General features: G+C 40.6%; 1 protein-coding gene across 1 annotated transcript in view; it reads right to left on the reverse strand.

Moving 5' to 3' along the window:
- LOC107093218 (chromosome unknown open reading frame, human C8orf34) overlaps positions 1 to 19,732 on the reverse strand; it is a gene marked incomplete at its 5' end in the record, with an annotated part of 94,246 nt that overhangs the window by 6,463 nt on the left and 68,051 nt on the right. The window contains one exon of the mRNA XM_015388105.1: positions 9,728 to 9,824. Coding sequence (XP_015243591.1) covers positions 9,728 to 9,824 — 97 coding nt within the window. The remainder of the gene's footprint in view (positions 1 to 9,727; positions 9,825 to 19,732) is intronic.

Below are 19,732 nucleotides of genomic sequence, written 5' to 3' on the forward strand. Positions count from 1 at the left end.
ACAGACCTGAGGGTGGTTGATGTGAGGTTTTGTTTCTGGCGCAGGTAGAGCAAGCCAAAACATATTCCTTGACATCCTTGTGCAGGGTAGACCACCAGAAACGTCTAGAGATTAGGGCGATGGTTCTGCTCACCCCCGGATGAGCGGAAAACTTGGCTGTATGCATCCACTGTATCAGGCGGGATCTGACTGAAGAAGGGACATAAGTTCTGTTTGGAGGACCGTTACCTGGGTCAGGTTCAGAAGCCAGGGCAGAGTTTATTAGGTCGGTGATTTCCCAGGTAACCACTCCAACAGTGCAGGAAGTGGGAAGAACAGGTTCAGGCGTCTCGGATTGATCAGTGGAATAAAGACGAGAGAGAGAATCGGGTTTGATGTTCTTGGATCCGGGTCTGTAAGAGATTATGAGATTGAAGCGAAAGAAGAAAAGTGACCACCGTGACTGCCGAGGATTGGCTTGTTTGGCTGACTGGATGTAGGCTAGGTTCTTGTGATCAGTCCAAACAAGAACTGGGTGCTCAGCTCCCTCAAGCCAGTGTCTCCATTCCTCCAATGCCAGTTTGATGGCCAAGAGTTCACGGTCACCAACGTCGTAGTTTTGCTCAGCAGGGGAAAGTCTACGGGAAAAAAAAGCACATGGGTGAACTCTTTGATCCGTATCGAGTCTTTGAGATAATACTGCTGCTACTCAAGAGTCGGAAGCGTCCACTTCGAGGATGAATTGCTTTGAAGGATCGGGCTGGATTAACACTGGGGCTCTGGAAAACAAAGTCTTAAGTTTATCAAATGCAGTTTGTGCCTCGGGGGTCCATTGGAAGGTTCTTTTTACTGAAGTAAGAGAAGTTAGAGGAAGAGCTGTCTGACTGTAATTCCTGATAAATGTTCGATAGAAATTGGCGAAACCCAGGAATCTCTGCAGCTGTTTACGGTTTTCAGGAACCGGCCACTCCAAAACTGCTTTTATCTTTTCTTCAGATGGCTTAACCTGCCCGCCCTCGAGCACAAACCCCAAAAAGGTGACTGATGATTGATGAAACTCGCATTTTTCGGCTTTGACAAAAAGTTTGTTTTCCAGTAATCTTTGTAGAACCAGGCGGACATGCTTCTTATGCTCAGAAAGATCCTTAGAATAAATGAGTATGTCATCGATGTAGACGAAAACGAATACATTCAAAAAGTCTCTGAGAACGTCGTTTACCAAGGCTTGAAAACATGCAGGGGCGTTAGTGAGACCAAAAGGCATGACTAAATACTCAAACTGGCCCAAGGGAGTCTTAAAGGCTGTCTTCATTTCATCTCCTTCACTTATTCTGAGAAGGTGATGGGCGTTCCTTAAATCGAGCTTAGTAAAGACAGTAGCCCCTTGTACTGGTTCGAATGCTGATGCTAGTAGTGGAAGTGGGTACTTATTCTTAACAGTTATTTGGTTCAGGCCTCTGTAGTCGATACAAGGTCTTAATGAACCATCCTTCTTGCCGACAAAAAAGAACCCAGCTCCCAACGGAGAAGAAGAGGGACGAATTATTCCAGCAGCTAATGACTCATTAATATATTTCTCCATCGTTTCACGTTCAGGTTTGGAGATATTATAAAGTCTACTACTGGGCAGAGGGGCTCAAGGTAATAGCTCGATTGCACAGTCATATGGTCTGTGAGGTGGAAGGGACGTAGCACTGACCTTACTGAAGACAGGAGCCAGATCATGGTACTCGGAAGGGACAGAAGTAAGGTCAGGAGAGTCCATCTCCCCCCCGCCTCTAGGAGACCTCACAGCGGGAGCTGCTGAAAGGAGGCACGTTTGATGACATGAGGTCGACCAAGACTCAACATGACGATCCAGTTTATATGGGGGTTATGTCGTTCCAGCCACTCAAAACCCAGCACCAGAGGGGAACATGCAGAGGGAAAAACAAAAAATGTTAAGGTTTCACGATGGTTACCTGAGATTAACAGCTCGAGGGGTTGCGTTTGGTGGGTGACCTGGTGAAGTCTCTTCCCATCAATTGCGGAGACACAGAGAGGCTGGGTTAGAGGAATAGTTTCTATCTGTAGCTGCTGGACCAGATTGGAGTCAATTAAATTCCGTTCACAGCCTGAATCGATGAAGGCAGACAATGTGAGATTCTGATCAGAGAAGAATAATGTGGCTGGAAGCATCAAATGAGGAGATTTCTCAGAGTTTACATGGCCTGTCAGACTCCTCAGATCCTCTGACGGGCCCCGGCTTTTGATTTAGCTGGGCATGAAGCAATGAAATGGCCACTCTCACCACAGTAGATACATAGCTTGCCCCTGAAACGTCTTAGCCTTTCCTCAGGAGTTAGCCTTGTATGTCCAACCTGCATGGGTTCGGCTTCCGTCTCTACAACATGAGAGGCCTGAACTGGCAAAGGGAGGGACTGGGTTTTAGACCTCGGCTTGAAAAAGAGTTCTGTGGGAGCAGAAAAAACAGTCACATTATTAGATGCAGGGGCAGAATCAAAAGAACCATAATTCCTTGGTTTAGAGCTGCTTCTAGCTCGGATCCTGTTATCCAGCCTAATTGTCAGGCGGATTAATTCCTCAAGTGTTGCTGGTTCGTCGAGGGTTGCAAGCTCATCTTTAATGTTTTCGTTTAAAGCCTTAAAATAAGCACTCTTTAAGGCACATTGATTCCATCCGGAAGCTGCAGCTTTGACCCGTTGTCGGACTAAACTCGCCCCCACTTCCTCACCACCTCGTCCGTATCTAGACCCACAGCGTATATAGAGCAGACCACGCTACAATATTGAGCATAAATCAAAAATGTCTGCGTCAAGCTCACTGCGACATACTGCTGCAAGCTTATAACCAAGAAGCAAGGTAGGAGGGCAAAATAAATTTAGTGCCACCGCAGCACAGAAGTAAGAATTACGCCCAGGAGCAAATGGATAAAAATAGAGTCGCTACTCTTGAGGAACTGTCGAAGCATCAGATCGTCGGCTGTTGGATCGATAGATCGATACAAAACGATTATTATTTACACCCCTAATATATATATATATAGATATATATATATATATATCTATATATATATATGTATTACCCTGAGACTGTACACTAGCCGTGAGGAAGGGGGCTAGTGACGCTAGTGAGCGTCACAGTCACTATCCAGGATGAAACATCCAAGATCCATAAGTGCATCAAGGACAAGGCTCCAACAGCCAACATGCTCAGTGAATGTCTCAGACAATCGGGAACAGACGATGAGGTGCTAGAGGTTCCATCATGGGAGGATAACCTTGTGGTGGAATTCAGGAAATCCTACCAATGGCTAGACAAAGCCGTACTGAAGTGCAGCACAGAGGCACTCATCATGGCTGCACAGAACCATGCCTTGAGCACCAGAGCAATAGAGGCCCAGATCTACACCAGACAAGACCCCAGGTGCAGACTGTGCAAAGAGGCCCCAGAGACAATCCAGCACATGACTGCAGGGTGTAAGCTGCTTGCAGGGAAAGCTTACATGGAGCGCTATGACCAAGTGGCTGGAATAGTATACAGGGCCATCTGTATGGAGTATGGACTGGAGACCCCAAGGTCAAAGTGGGAAACACCTCCAAAGATGGTAGAGAATGACCGAGCCAAGATCCTGTGGGACTTCCAAATACAGCGGACCGACTGGTAATGGCAAAACAACCGGACATGGTGGTAGTGGACAAAAAGCAGAGGAAAGCCATTTTGGTTGACATAACAATACCAAGTGACAGCAACATCAGGAACAAGGACCATTAGAAACTAGAAAAAGGCCAGGGGTTCAGAGAATAGCAGGAGAAACCCGGTAAGGTCAAGGCATCAGTGGTATCTGTGGTCAATGGAAGAGTAAACTTCAGGAGTGATTACAGCAGATCCCTGGAAATACATCAACCATCTCGGTCTAGAAAAGTGCAGTTCTAGGAACAGCAAAGATACTGCGTAGAACCTTCAAGCTCCCAGGCCTCTGGTAGAGGACCCCAGCTTGGAGGATAAAAGGGAGTTGTTCTTTTTTTTATTTATACATATACAGTATATATGTGAATAGATACCTTACGACTTATAACGTTGAACATATTTACAATATTCTACTGAATTTGTTCCTATTTCTTTTGCATCCAAATAAATTTTGTTGTTATCTTTTAGTCTTCATCAGTGGTTCTTTACTTCCTGACAACTTTATCTTCAAAGTTTTTCTTTGGGCTTTAGTTGTAAAAAGGGTTTTCCTCTTTTCTCACCTCTATAAAGGCCAGACTTGTGTTCTACCCTTTGCTGCCAAACAAATATCCCATAAGAGCTGTGGATCTCTGCAGCTGCTCTAAGGTTGCCATGACCCAATAGTTAAGTCAATGTAAAATATATTATAGCTTTTTAGCAAAACAAAAATATCAAGGGTAAAATCTCTCCACAGTCCTCCGACCCAGAAAACTGAACACATAAAGCCTTCAGCTACGGGTGTCACAGCCCACTGAAGCATAAAAATTGCTCTGGAAAGATGATTTTCATGTTTTCCCCTGACTTATAACATCCTTCTCATGCACTCACACAAAGACATACAAACCAGATTTGAGTGAACAGTCCTGTGGGGCTTCTCTCACGCCATTAGGTGCTTTGTCACGTCTTGTGGCTGCTGGGTTTCTCTCTCCGACTCTCTGAGCAACATCTAATTCAATGTGTGTTTAATATCCTTTCTCAACATGCCACTATCACTACCAAAGGCTGAGAGCAGGTCCCTGGGGGCTATTAACGAAACCTATTCATTTATTGGGCAAGATACAAATTTGGCGAAACAGCGACCCTCGAGAGAAACTTGTCAGAGGGGTTATATTTCCATGTGACAACCACCCAGTTGCTTGATCTTTCCTTAGGCTGGAATTCTTGTGTCATAACGTCAGAGAGAGCTGTCCTTTTAAGTCCCACATGCAGTTAATTTTCAGTTTGAGTAGCTGATCTCTGTTTACTGTGAAAACATGGTTACGCTTAATTCAAGAACAATACTTATTTCAGGCATACATCATTTCTTGCACTTATTCATTAACAAACCAAAGTCGTGAGACAACGTAGATGTGGATATGCTGGTCTGGCTTCGGTTTAAAAAACCAAACATCCGTGCAGAACACTGGTCCAGGACAAGAGGTGCAGACAAGTGTATTTGATGACTGTGAATGTTGGTTTTTAACTGGATGTAATTTCCTTTTAAAAAAACAGTAGATAAGGAAAGATTTGCACTGAACATTATGAAAAGGAGAAATATAAATATCACCTAAGAGCTGCGCACATTTATTACTAAGGTCAGTTCACTGTACTTAAGAAAAGTACATTTTAGGCTTTGTTATGATAAAAAAAACAAAGTGCAATGTCTTTATTAATGGTTTTACTACACAAAAAAGTGTGGAATTGACAAGCTCAAAAAAAAATGAAGCATTGCAGTTTGCAAGGTACATAAAAGTAATCCACTTGTTTTCAGCCACCTTTAATCTTATATTAATACATTTCTTTTTTTAGAAATCCTCTCATAAATATAACATTCAATCATTTTTTAAATGCCTCAAAGTTTTTTTTCGTTTTTTTTTTAAACATTATTGAAAAGAACAGAATATTGAATACCAATGAAAACTTCAGGCAAAATATACTTTTTGCACATTTTTCAACCTCCATTTGGGTCTCTACAGCTTCTAAAAACAACCTTAGCACTAAAACAAACCTCCAATTATTTCTTGGTCATCAGTAAACGTTTTGTTGGTGTCTGGAAAAAGAGCCAGATCAAAAAGATCCGTATTATTACATCACAACTGGCCTAGTCTAGTGGTTCACTAACTTTTTCAGCTGCGAACCCCCTTCTGTGTCCCAACTGGGCTGACGCACCCCCAAACCACCACACCTTCAGAAAACCAAAATATTTTTTTAAACAAAACATCGCTTTTTTATAACCATATTAAACGTGTTTGTTTAATCATTCTGAAATAACCAGAGCATACAATATAATAACATCAAAAATAAATGCTGTACAATACAATAACACAACCACATTACCTTAACACATGTTTTGGGAATCGATTTAGAACTAAATATAAATCCAACTGCAATTAAGTTACACAAAACCTCCGTAACAGAATCCTGAGGATTTCAGGCGTAGGTAGAGAAAGGGAAACAATCTTGGATATCGTTCTCTGAAGGTTGATTCATGCACTAAACTCTGATGATCTACCTGTAATGGCTGAGCAATAAAATCAATCTCAGGATAAATTGGGAAGTTTTACCTCGATAACGACAAATGCGCGACAAATGCTCCAGCTCCTTGATCAGAAATAAAGGCATGTGCAGGAAAGGCAACTGATATTTTATAATTAATTTATTCAATATATCCTATTTAAATATTACTTTCAATTCAATTTTAAAGTCTTGTACCCATTCAGGTTTAAACATTCAACGATGTCTCTCTGAACAGCAAGTATTGCAACAACAGCTGTGCTGCAGGTGGTGGAGGTTGGTTGCGTTACTTTGGGTAGTCCCGACAATTTTCAGACAAACTTTGCATTTCCTGTTCTTTTGCTCAACATCTATGCCGTAATTCTGGCGCCACTGAACACACCCTCACTCAAAACCATCTGCCTCATGCTTAACTCTGACAACGCGCTCTCGATTTTTTCCCTGCGGGCTCAGCTTCATCTCTGCTCTTGCTCGGCTCCACAGGATTAATCGATGTAATTTTATCTACAGCTGTGTTAGACGGTTCTTCACTGGGTTCATTCGCCATTCTCTCTGCTTACGTTTCTGACTGGTTCGGTTGAGTCACGTGATTGGACACCTGCTTCAGTGTTTTTAAAAAGTTACCAGCCACTGGTGTACAAAGGCAAAATGGCAGAATTAATTACAGACTTATTTACCGAATTTACCGACATGGGAAAATTTGCTATGGTTATCGTAGTGAATGACTGTAACGGTAAAAATCCAGTTTATCACCCATCCCCACTACCTGTGTCTGTTCTCACTTTATTTCATGTATCTGCTTCCAAATGTAAATTTGATTCACAATTAACGCCACAAAATAAAAACACTAAGAAGTTTAATTTGATTTGTGTCCGATGGTGAGAGAGACAGGGGCATAAAATAACAATAACCATGAGTGGGGGCCTGCATTGTTAAATGTGTTACTAATCAGGTATATAAAAAGTTATTTCCTGATTTTTTTCACAGCGTGTACATTAAGTAAGTCGACATCCCCATGGCAACACACCTTAGCTCCCCTCATCCACCACCGGTTTCTGGTTTCCCTGTTCGTGTATGGGTACAGGCAAAGACGGCATCTTTAAAATGACTGAATCACATTATCCAATTAAAGGTATTACAGGTGTGTGTTTGTGTTTGTTTGTGTGTGTGTGTGAGCATAGTTGCACGTTTACCTCCAATTTTCTCACCAGAAGCCCCAGTGTGAGCATGTTATGGGCATCAGTGTAGCTTTTTCAGATTCACAGCACCATGGGCAGCGCCGTTTGTTTGAAGGCCACAGACTAGCTATGTAATACAATTCATAGAAGCATAAATTCCTCTATAATGCTTATTAAAATTAAGCTTAAAAAGCTTCTTCTAATCACATATCCATTGAATTGTTTGTTATTGATCAATTGAAATTAGACTTTATTTAAAGGTATTTATTGTGTGAGGAAAAAATGCAATGGTGTAATTATAAGACCGCCATTATGTTTTCATATCATGCACCCCTAGTGGCAGCACATGCATCACACTTTTGGAATCCCTAGCCTAGCCTGTCCCGTCCCCTCACCAAGCTATGAAAGCAAAGTAAAACTGTAAGATACATTTTACTAAATGAGTCATGCACACAACTTACCAAAGGCTTTGATAAAGGCAAAACAAAATGTGTACATAATTCAGATATATTCATCTTCTGTTCAAAAGACACAGACAACTAACTGTTAGCATGATGCTCATTTGCACTAAAATCCTGAAGGGTAGCAAATGGTATCATGGTTATTTTTCCTGAGATTCTAACATTAAACAATCAAAAATGTCTTCTAGAAGCATCTTATCCAAACACAACACTCATAGACAGATGGTTTTTGGGAGTTTAGAAGATAAATAACTGGAGAAATTACTGGGCTTTCAGTGTAGCTCTGGAAGAGGCTACTAACAATTCAGAAACTGCTTGCTGCCTCCTTGCTGGATTGCACGAGGCTCCATCAGTTCAGCTTCTGGGTCTGACTCAGAGTCATTGTACTATTGTGGATCTGTTTGCAGCCATTACCAGCTTGCAGGGCTGATTACAGGTTGTTTGCACTCTGCCAGTCTACAGATTCATTCTCGACATAAGACAGATGATGAGAATGTTATATAAGTCCATAGAACTTCCCATAATTGTTTAAAGTATGGAAGGTGGACAGAGCTAAAAATAATAATTTCCTTTTTCAAGCAATTGATAATAAACTTAGATCAGTTGAGCTTTTAATGCAACCATCTAGGTCTTCAATTCATCGGACAATCCAACTGTTATATTTGCCCCCTTTCCTGTGAATTGACTGTAGATTAAGGAAACTGGTACCTTTGAAAACATGGTACCTTTAAAAATATATGTTTAAATCAACTTCTACATGTTTTAAGATGCTGGCTGGAGACATAAAAGTCTATGCATTGTATCAGTTGGTATTTCACATATAATGTAGTAAAATGACACATTAAGAATGTGAGTACTTCTGTAAGGGACTGTGCATCATAGGTGTCTGACACCATATCAAAATTGATTAAACATAAACTTACCTAGTTAAAGTGTGCTAAATAACTGGTAAGCATTTAGGTCAATCTTTCCAGTTTTAAAGTCATAAAGATCTTTCTTTGAAATCAAGAACCAGAGCAGGTGTTGCATTTACAGTCAACAGTGAGGCTCTAAAGCGGCCCGCTCAATGTGCTTTCTGTTTGTTCAAATAAATCTGTTCTCTTCCAGAAAAAATCATCGGAGCAAGACCTTAAATAATATTGAGATATATCATTTTTCATTGAGAGAAGTCTCCGGCTGTAAATCCTTGCCCGTATCTCAAAGGATCAGGGATGTTTAGCTAAACGTTAACCAGTGCTAAAACAAGCACAAACCTGACAGCTCTGGTTGGATCACAGACAACTGAGAGGTACTTAGCTTGCCTCTGCTGAGGCCCTGGCTGTTGGACCGTAATGCCTCATTCATCTGTATGATTTACAAAGCAGAATATGTGTGGAGGGCTGATCTCATTCAAAGCTGGTGGATTCGGGTTCGCTGCACTGAAGCCAGACTTTTACTGTGAACGATTTATGATGCTTAACAACAATCGCTCATGTCGATGGACAAGATCTTGATAGAGACATACAATCAATGATGCCAAAAACAGGATATTTTACATGAAAATCTCCCACCTAGATAGAATCCCCAACAATAAAATATAGAAATATCCTGCTTGTGTTCCAGCTAAGAAAACAGATGTGTTATTTATTTTCGCTATTTTAATTCACTGGTAATTTATTGGGGTAGATTGGCCTAATGAAATAAACCTCACATCTCAAGAAGACACAAATAAAGGAGCTGCAGGAAGGTAAAATCATTATGGGAGCACATCTGAGAGCAGCAGATTGCTCCCGAGACCCAGAGAGTGAGCAAACCTATGAATAGTTGCTTTCTTTTGGAACAGTCTCAGCCTCAATCAGCATACAAGAAACTGAATGTAGAGGAAAGCAAAAAAGGTAGGCGACTCACTTTTGTCCTGTTCAGGAGGTTCCATGATGTCACTGTCTGTGTCACTGGGAATATGCCACGGCTGTCTGATGGCCTGGAGCTGCTGGTAAAACTCATCCTGAAATAGGAAAAAAGACATAACATAGGAGCATTGATGTGAGACAGGGATATGGATAAAAAGGAGACACACAGTTATTTACCGAAGTATCTCAGTTCCTTGGACCAAATGTTAAAATTCATAATTGAGATCAGATAGACTGTGCTGTGAAACAATATTTATTCCATTTCTGTCTGTTTCTGTTTTTTTCTGTTTTGTATACACAATTCTGCATGCTTAAACAAATGGTATTGTTCAAGAATTACAACCTGAGACAATACAAAAAATCTTAAGAAAAATGCCAAAGGGAATAGCTTCCATGGGGGAGTTCCAAAGTAAAAAACAGAAGTAAAACATACTAAAAATGGCATCTCGACACAAAACAAATATTATTTGGAAATGTTCTATCAACTGATGGGACTAAAGTGGAAGGTTTTGATATTTACACAGATTTTTAGGAAAAGAACATAATCTAAATAATCTTAGAAACTCAAGGTTTCATAATAATTAATGAAACCACATATTTGTTAGGATTCCAGTTTGTGTGGGTTTTTTGTGTTTTCCTCTCTCCACCACCAGGCGGTGCCCTGTCCTTGTTGGGCCTCCCTGTACACCTGCGGCTCGTTGGGTCATTACCAGAGGAGTACTTGAGCAGTGGGCTGTCACCAACTTGCCAGTATTGGGTACTCTAGCCAAACTGAGATTAGCAGAGTCTAACCTTAGCATTGTTTCTCTGAGTCTGAACTTGTTTTTGTCTTTGTTCTTCAGCAGGAAGACTTCCTGTGTTACTGGATAAGCCTGGAAGGATTTACCGAGACTCACTGAGCAAGGGGAAAACCTCCACATGATCCGTTCAAGTCCACTCCTGGAAAACCAAGTAACAGTGTGCTCCTTTAACTCCTCGGGGTCCAAGGTATGTCTGCCTGTCCGCTCTCCAACGAGTTCCCTCTTCTCTGGATTAAACCCCCACAAACTGGATCCAAGGATAAACCAAGAGCCCCCCAAAAGTGAGTGCCTCTCCAGCAATATTCAACCCTCAGTCTATTTTCCCACTGTCCCTGAACTGATCACTGTGATCTCCCCTTCAGAGTTTCCGGTTCCGGTTCACCAGTCCGCTGAGTTCCAGCATTGTTTGCTAACCTACAATAAACCTGTCAAACTTTTACCTTTGATCTCTGAGAGGTTCTCTACATGTGGGTCAGATCTTTAAAGCCCATAATGACAAAATTATTCTGTGTGAACATCGCTACTGTCAGCAAAAAGAAAAGTTTAATTTTTACATTTTTAAGTATTAAGGGCTGGTTATACTCCCGCAGCAGTTTGTTGCAGTGAGCTTGTCGCAGATATATTATACTGGGCGACAGAGGATGTAGGAGTTTGCCCTGAAATCAAAGGATTGACGGTTCAAGCCCCAGCTCAGACTTTCATGGTCATTGTGTCCTTGGGCAAGACACTTCACCTGCTTCTGTCAGTGAGCCCAGGGCAGCTGAGGCTACAATGTACAGTAGCTTGCCACCATCTGCATTTGCGTGAATGGGTGAAAGACTGAATGTAGTGTAACGCGCTTTGGTCAAGTCTCCTGACTTGAAAAAAGGCGCTATATAAGTACAGGCCATTTACCATTTTTGGATGTATGCCCAATTTTGAAGCGTGTTCTGCGTTATGTTATTCCAACAATGCAAGAGAGTCAATCACAAACTAGCTGTGGTTCTAGATACAGCCGAGGTGGTGAGGAAGTAGAAAAACGCAAGGGGGAAATTTGTGCGACAACGGAGGGACATGAGGGCGAAAAAGAGCGGGGATGCAGGTGGAACAAGGGTTCCAGGGTTCTCGCTCTTCTAGCTGGTGCATCTTTACAGGTTGTTTTCCACAATGGCGATCATACAAACAAAACAAGCCGGTAAGGTACCAAACAGTAAATAAGCATAATATTGATATGAAAGTTTGAAGCATTAAATACACATGGTGCAATTATGCAGTATTTTTGGTTTCATGTTATCAGTGTGATGCAGAGTCTGTGACATGATTAACAGTTTTCTCAATAGTTCAGCTGTCTGATGGAGTTGGGGACGAAGCTGTTTCTGAATCTTTTGGACCTGCACCGAATGCTGTGAAGCCTCTTCCCAGAGGGCAGCAGGAAGAACAGTCCATGGTGCGGGTTTGAAGGGCCATTGATAATGTTACGGGCTCGGGACATGCAGAGCTGGGATGAAATTTCTTTTATGGAGGAAAGAGGAGCCCAGATAATCCTCTCTGCTGTTCTCACTACTCTTTTCACTTTCTTCCAGTCTGAGGTGCTGCAACCTCCACAACACACAGTGAGAGAGCTGGTCATAACGATCTCTATGATGCTTCTGTAGAAGGTGGTGAGGATGGGTTGGGGCAGGTGGGCTCTCTTCATGCTCCATAAGAAGTATATGTGCTTTTGTGCCCTTTTGACCTGTGAGGTGGTGCTTACAGTCCATCTGAGGTTGTCTGTGATGTGCATCCCCAGGGATTTGGTGCTGCTGCCCACCTCTACTGCTGAACTGTAGATGAGCAGTGGAGGGAGGTTAGGCCGGTTCTTCCTGAAGTCAACAATGATCTCCTTCTCCCATCTTCACCACATTCCTGCTTGTCCTTGTCGTTGGGAGGCTAGTGTCTACAGTAGCTCTGGTGGTCAATAGATGAGAGGCAGGGTACAACTTGACGAGGTCGCAACTTTATCACAGGACACAACAGAGACACTAAGGGATGGACCTGTGATTCCGGTTCAATTTGCATCTTTTCTAAGCCATAACAAGTTTTTGTAGGGCTACTCTATAAAGCTTGGAACTCAATGCTAATCCAGACATTTTGAATTGAAAAACCTTCCAAGATGGGAGGCAAAATGTCTTCAAACTTGGAAAACAAAGTCCATTGGATTGTTTTTTTAACTTGTTTGGAAGTTGATATCAAGGGTACTGGAATACTATGGGTGACTGGAATAACTATGACCTGGAAGACTGAGAATCTTAACCAGCATACAACAGATTTCACAATTTCCCTGGAGTTGAGTCTAAGCGTGAGTCTATCTATGGATAAGAAGGGGAACACATCTTTATAAAGATGGAGTTAGGTCCCACTTTGAACCCAAGACTCTGACTGGGCCTCCCCAAAGCTTTAATAGGGTTTTACAGAAACAGCACCCCAGTGAATGTTTTAAAATTAAACCTAGGTAACCAAACTAAACCTTATCATTTTTAGAGTTTGCAATGCAAAAAACAACATTTTCGGGATGCCAAGCTGAAATGCAAATTTTAACAGAGGCATATATATGAGACTGCTTTGCAAAGGGTAAAAACCATAAAAAAAAACAACTGAAATTGCAGATATTGAAAATAATCCAATTAGAATATTAGATCAAATAAGCAAAAAGGAAAATATGAACAATAGGTTGATGAATAAAAAAACAGAATAATCAATTATAGTGGGATAAGGAACTGTGAAAACACATGTGTGGATTAGTAAGGAAACACTATATTATGAGATCTAGTTTAATTGTCTCTGTAAAGTGCCTTGAGATGACATATGTTGTAAATTGGAGATATAAAATAAATTGAATTGAATTGAGATCAAGATAAATCATAAATAAAAAAACAAAATTATAGCATTCTATAAACCTGATGTTTACAGAAACAGATTGTGATTGTTTCTTGTACAATATATCTTATCTAATAATTGAGGCATAGAGTTACAAGTTCTCTACAATTCTGCATGAGGCAATTAAGCTCAGTTTAGGACTGTAAACCAACTTCAGGCTGAATCATTGCTAGAAAGAAAGATCGGGCTGAAAATAAACATTTATTTGTTCTTTATATCGCCCAATGCCCATCAACAAAACAATTTTCTTTAAATATCTAATTATCTTTGTCAGTAATTAAATAAATGCATCAACTTTCAACAAAAGTTACTAAATATCCAGAAGAGAAAATGTTAATAAATACTTTAGCTATTTTTACATAAACAAGTCTTTTTCTGTAAAAACTAAACAAAAAAAAATAATGTGAAGAAAAGCTGACATCTTGTTTTGCTTCTTCATTCAGTGTTGCATGTGCTTTCAAAATCCTCCTAGTTTCTGCACAGGCCTTGTTTTAAGGATTTAGTCCTATATGCAGGAACAGGTGGCCCCAATAAAAACAGACTGGATTCCCTGAAATAATGTTTTGTATAATGTCACTAAGTGTCAACTGGAGTAACTGTCAAACTGTATACAAAGGGACTGTAAACCCCCTACCCTCTAGTAAGAAAGCCTTCAAAAAGGGCTCGTGTTTAACAGGGCTTCTGTTAAGTAGATCATGAAAGGAAAATAAGAAAAAAAAAACCTGAAAGCACCTTTTTAATGCCAGGCTCATTTTCCAAAATGAAATGACATCCTACAATACAGACCTCCACGGTTCTGCAAGAAACCCCCCACAAAGACTGTGCATGTTCTGGTTCGTGCATGTGCTGTCATAATCCGTCTATGGAAAGGTTCCCATATTTTCTCACTCTCTTCTATAGATCCTAAGTAGACATTAATTTTAAGCCCATGACCAATAGCTGCATCCTGTGCTTTAAACTATGTGTTTATACCTAATCTATTTTACAATGATGTTTGAAAAACAATTTTCCATTCATTCAGTTTGTTTGCTTTCTTGAGAAGATGTGCTCTGAGAATCTGCTTTTAACACATGGATCTACTCACAAGAGACAGACACAAGGATTGCTAAAGAGGCAGAAGAAAACAACTACACCACCAATGTCTAAAGGTTAACAAAATATACAAAAACTAAGTGCAAAAATAACAATTTGTGGTCCTTTTGTTGGACATTTTGTTTGCGTAGCCTATACTTTTTGGAGTCTTGTGATGATTATTTCCAGGAAGTCCCTGTGCAAACCCAGGGATTATCCTGTTTGACAAACAGGAATCTTCATTAACCCATTGCAAGTGTTCGTACCGCTTAATCTTTTTCACATTTGTTCCTGTTACACCCAGAAAATTGTATATATTTTGCTAGGATTTACTTTTCTTTTACAAATAAATGTTTTTTTAAAAGTGTGCATTAGTCCTCTTCTCTCCCCCATTTAAAACCTGCAACCCATTGCAAAGTAAATGCAGATGTTCTTTAAAGGGTTCCAGGGAATGCAGAACAAAAACTCGGGATAAAGGTGTGGGAAGGTTTAAATTTGAATTAGCTTTATCTAAAGACTTTTGGGCAGCTTACCAAGCTTAGTTCAAACCATTGTTGGAAGATGTAAAGCGAATGGGACAACTGCAAAACTACAAAGATTGTAAAACCTAAAGTGACAAGCAGGACAAAGAGAGCATGAATCAGAGCAACAGCCGGGAGACTTAAATTTACAATCCTCTTACTGAAACGATGACATGGAATTATCAAACTGAGAGGATACTTTTCTCAAACAGACACAACAGGTGGTCAAGTTTATGAAAAGGTTGATAGGACTTTATAGAAGGGAATTCTGACAGGAAACCAGTTAGAGGGGGTTATAGAATGCAAAACCGAGTTTACATTGTCATAGATGAATAACAATAGCTCAGTGGGTAAAATGGACGTACAGAGAAGTTCAAACCCCATCGTCACCTCCTTTCTCTGCAAATCTCACAATTCTAAACTTCAACCATAAAATGGGCGAATCCAAACTAAGCAACGAATTGACGTCAACTCGGGGATGTTGCCTTATTTGGTTCTGGCCTTTACTTCTGTCACGCCCTGAAATTGACATGCAGACCAGCCCACTGGTTCACTGGCCCTAGAACATGAATAGAGGTAGATGTAAGCCTCCAGTTTAGCTGTTTAGCCTACAGTTGGGTTTACTTCTACAAAGAAGGCAGTTTCTCAGAAAAGAGCCAGAACCATGGGCGTAAATGCAGTGTTCCAGGCTGCATGGAGAAAGGGGAAATTTTTCACAGTCTTCTCAAGGATCCAAAGACTCGAAAGGAAAGGATTATTTTTGTCTATCAGAAGATCCCTGCAAAGTTGCTCTAAGCATTTTACCAAAGACAGCTTTCAAAGTCTTGGACAGTTCAAAGCAGGATTTGCTAAACTTCAAGCAGCTGCTGCGCCGCTTACTGGACCGGACCGGGCACTCAAACCGAGCAGTCAGCTCTGGGGCTGACCCTTGGCGGACGAGGCAGGAAGCCAGCCAGGGACAGAGTGACCGAACCCGACCCGGTGACCGTATGCCGCCGGTGTCCAGGCTTCGCCGGCGTTCCCGGACTGGCCCCGGTGCTGATGGCTTGGTTCGAGTGCCCGGTGTGTTTTGACTATGTGCTGCACTGTAGTCGACCAAGATGCCGGATGATTTTCAAATTTCCCCGGACATTTTTTCAGATATGAAAAGTAGGACCTGTCCGAGACAAAGAGGTCACCCTACCATATCAACAATTTCAATGTTTCAGTGAGCGAATGCTTGTTGCTATGATGCATCTTTGCTCAGCAGCTTCACTCGTAAACCAACCAATCAACCAACCAATATTCATAAGCTTTCAACCAGGCTTGCATTAGGGCTCATAGAACAGCAAATATATCTTTTCTGCCCAACCATTGTTACACACCCTATTCAGAGACCTTAAGGACCAGCACCAAATACCCTATAGAATAATTCTATATTCCCCTTTAAAGGCTCCAAACCAGATATTGGTGGCAGATGGCATTTTTTCAACAAGGCTATTTCCAAAACTGGTATATATGATGAAATTAGGTCCATGTAAAATTATGAGTCAAAATATATGGAGTGAAATTGAGGCCAAACGTTTAATCATAACAGAATTCCTAAAACTTTGAAATATTAAAACTTACTTTTTGTCTCTAACTTGTAATGTATTTATTTTATTTTTGTTTAGTTTAAATAAATATACAGATTTCATTATGGAATTATTTGTATTATTTTTTAACTTTTCTATAGTCTGATATCTCGGGACAGTGCTGCATGTTCCGAGTCTGTAACATTATCAATAACCCCTCACCATGGACCGTTCCCTCTGCTGCCCTCTGGGAAAAGGCTTTGCAGCATTCGATGCAGGTTCTATAGCTTTTTTACCCACTACCATCAGACTGCTGGACTGTTGAAACTCTTATCCCGACTGCATCATCAGACCCAGTCGAAATGCAGAAATAGGAATTTATCATCTGTAGACTGCAAGATGACAAGACTTTACTGTAAATTGTATTGTTTAAATATAATTTCAAAATAATTTACCTAGTTAATATATTATCCATTCATTACCTTAACTGAAAAAAATCAAAGACGCCACATTATGCAAAATGAATATTTTTTAGGCTTTAACCTTTCTTTTGGTAACGTTTTTTTGGTATCAAAAACTTCATATACATGTTGCTTTCAGTCATTCTGTCCTGATTGAGCAAACCACAACAATTCTTTCATCAACATAGCACTTCCACCCACTTCTCCAAAAGGAATCTGATCTCATGCCGCATGGTGAGTCATCGTGAGGTACATAATCACCCCATCTACTTGTAAAACTTTGGATGACCTGGCAAAGTTAGGAAACATACCCAGAGGATGTTATATTCCAAAAACAACTTTCCAGCTACCTACGAAGGAAAGCATTCTGTAGAAATTGTTACACTTTATATATGGAGGCTCTAAACACACACATAAGAATGTGTTCCTTTGTTACCTTTAAGAGCTGTGGCCAGTACCAAAGTGGATTCATGAAAAGTTTACTCCTTAAACACGACACAATATTCTCCATGAAAGTAGCTGATGGACAGGCAACACTGCTAAGTTAATTGGACTTTGTGGTATCAAGATAAACGCTAACATAAAGTTGTGCTAGTTTCACCACAAATCACATTGTGAAGTTCTCAGATGACACCACGGTGGTGGGCCTTATCAGAGACGACAACGACCAGGACTAAAGAGAGGAGATGATGCAGCTGGTGGGGTGGTGCAGAGATAACAGCCTGATCCTGGATGTGGACAAAAAGGAAGGAGATCATTGTTGACTTCAAAAATCGGCCTAACCACGCTCCACTGCTCATCAACAGCTGAGCAGTAGAAGTGGTCCAAATTCCTGGGGGTCCACATCACAGACACCCTCACCTGGACTGTAAACACCACCTCACTGGTCAAAAGGCGCATGTACTTCCTGCAGAGGATGAAGAGAGTCCACCTGGGGGCTGCAGCGCCTCAGACTTGATGAAGGTGAGGAGAGTAGTGGGAACTGCAGAGAAGATCACTGGGGCTCCTCTTCCTTCCAAAAAGACATTTCATCCCAGCGCTGCTTGTCCCAAGCGAGTAACATCATCAATGGCCTCTCACACCCCCACCATGGACTGTTCTCACTGCTTCACTCTGAAAAGAGGCTTGGCAGCATTCAATGCAGGTTCAGCAGATTCCGCAACAGCTTCATCAGGCAGGTGAATGTTGAAAAAACTCCAAATCATGTCACAGACTCTAAGTCAAACTGACCATATCAATGCATTTTTTGCATCAATTTTTTTTTATTTTTTATCCCACAATGTTTACATTTGGTTGTTGCTGCACTTTAAGAAAATAGAAATGTCATGAGAGATGTCCAAAACAAAATTTTGTTTTGTTTACACTGTGTATACAAAATGACAGTGAAGGTTGTCTAAGTCTCACAAAACACTTCTGTATTACCTTACTTTATGTTGAGTGCATATTAATTTTAATCTGCTTGTTGACACAACAATGTGCACACATGGAAAAAAATTATTGGTACTCCTCGTTAAATGAAAGAAAAATCCACAATGGTCAAAATAACAACTTGAACCTGAAATTCTTATTCATGGAATAAAAATTCAATGAACGCCAACAAATAAGACTACTTTTTAACCATACTAGAACACGATGTTAAGAACACCTTGAAAACACTCAAAATAATGCAACTAAAGATAAATGGTAAATTAAGATGCACCCAATAATTAGCATCACACTTGCATAAAATATTGTAATTAATCAGGGGGGCTATCTACAAGGCTACAGATATTCACTGTGCTGTTTGTTGACATCCTGGGTACCACACTCAACATGTACCAGAGGAAGCGAAGACAAGAGTTGTCTCCAGAGAAAAATAAATGTAAAAGATGAAGACTAAAACACAATTTGCAAGGAGCTTAATGTTCCTGTGACTACAGTTGCTCATAATATTCAGAAATCTAAGATCCATGGGTCTGTAGCCAACCACCCTGGATGTGGTTGTAGGAGGAAAAATCATGATAAATCAAGACAGTCAAGACGGATAATATTAATATTAACACAAGAGCCCAGAAAAGTTTCTAGGGATTAAAGTTGAAGCTCAAGGAAAATTAGTGTTAGATCACAATTGAGCTAAAGTGGACTTAACTGGAGATGACCATGGAGAACACCATTGTTAAAAAACTAATCTTAAAAAAGCCAGATTGGAATAAGCCATAATACATGTAGACAAGCCATAAAGCTTTTGGGAAATGTCCTATGATCAGATAAGACAAAGATTTTACTTTCTCCAAGGCACATAAGATCTATTTCCAAAGATGGAAAAATTAAGCATATCAAGAAAAGAACACTGTCCCTACTGTGAAATATGGAGGAGGGTCTGTTATGCTCTGGGGCTGCTTTGCTTCATCTGACACAGGGTGTCTTGAACCTCTACGGGGTAGACTAACATCTCAAGACTATCAAGAAAAATGTGCTTTCCAGTGTGAGAATTCTTGGTCTCAGTCTGGGGTGTTACATCAGGATAACGACCAAAATACCTGCTGAGAGGAGCAGAAGTCTCTTTGACATTTACAGGATTACTTAAATCTGTTGGAGCATGGTTGAAAAGCAATATTTGACTTTCCTTTGTTCATTTTTATAGAATATTTATCAATTATTATTTTTTTCAGATTCAATTTATGTCTGTGACAATTGTGAGGTTTTTTCCATTAAATAAGGGG

This window comes from Cyprinodon variegatus, unplaced genomic scaffold (genome assembly GCF_000732505.1).
Source record: "Cyprinodon variegatus isolate N-32 unplaced genomic scaffold, C_variegatus-1.0 Scaffold414, whole genome shotgun sequence".
In the NCBI taxonomy this organism is placed as follows: Eukaryota; Metazoa; Chordata; class Actinopteri; order Cyprinodontiformes; family Cyprinodontidae; genus Cyprinodon; species Cyprinodon variegatus.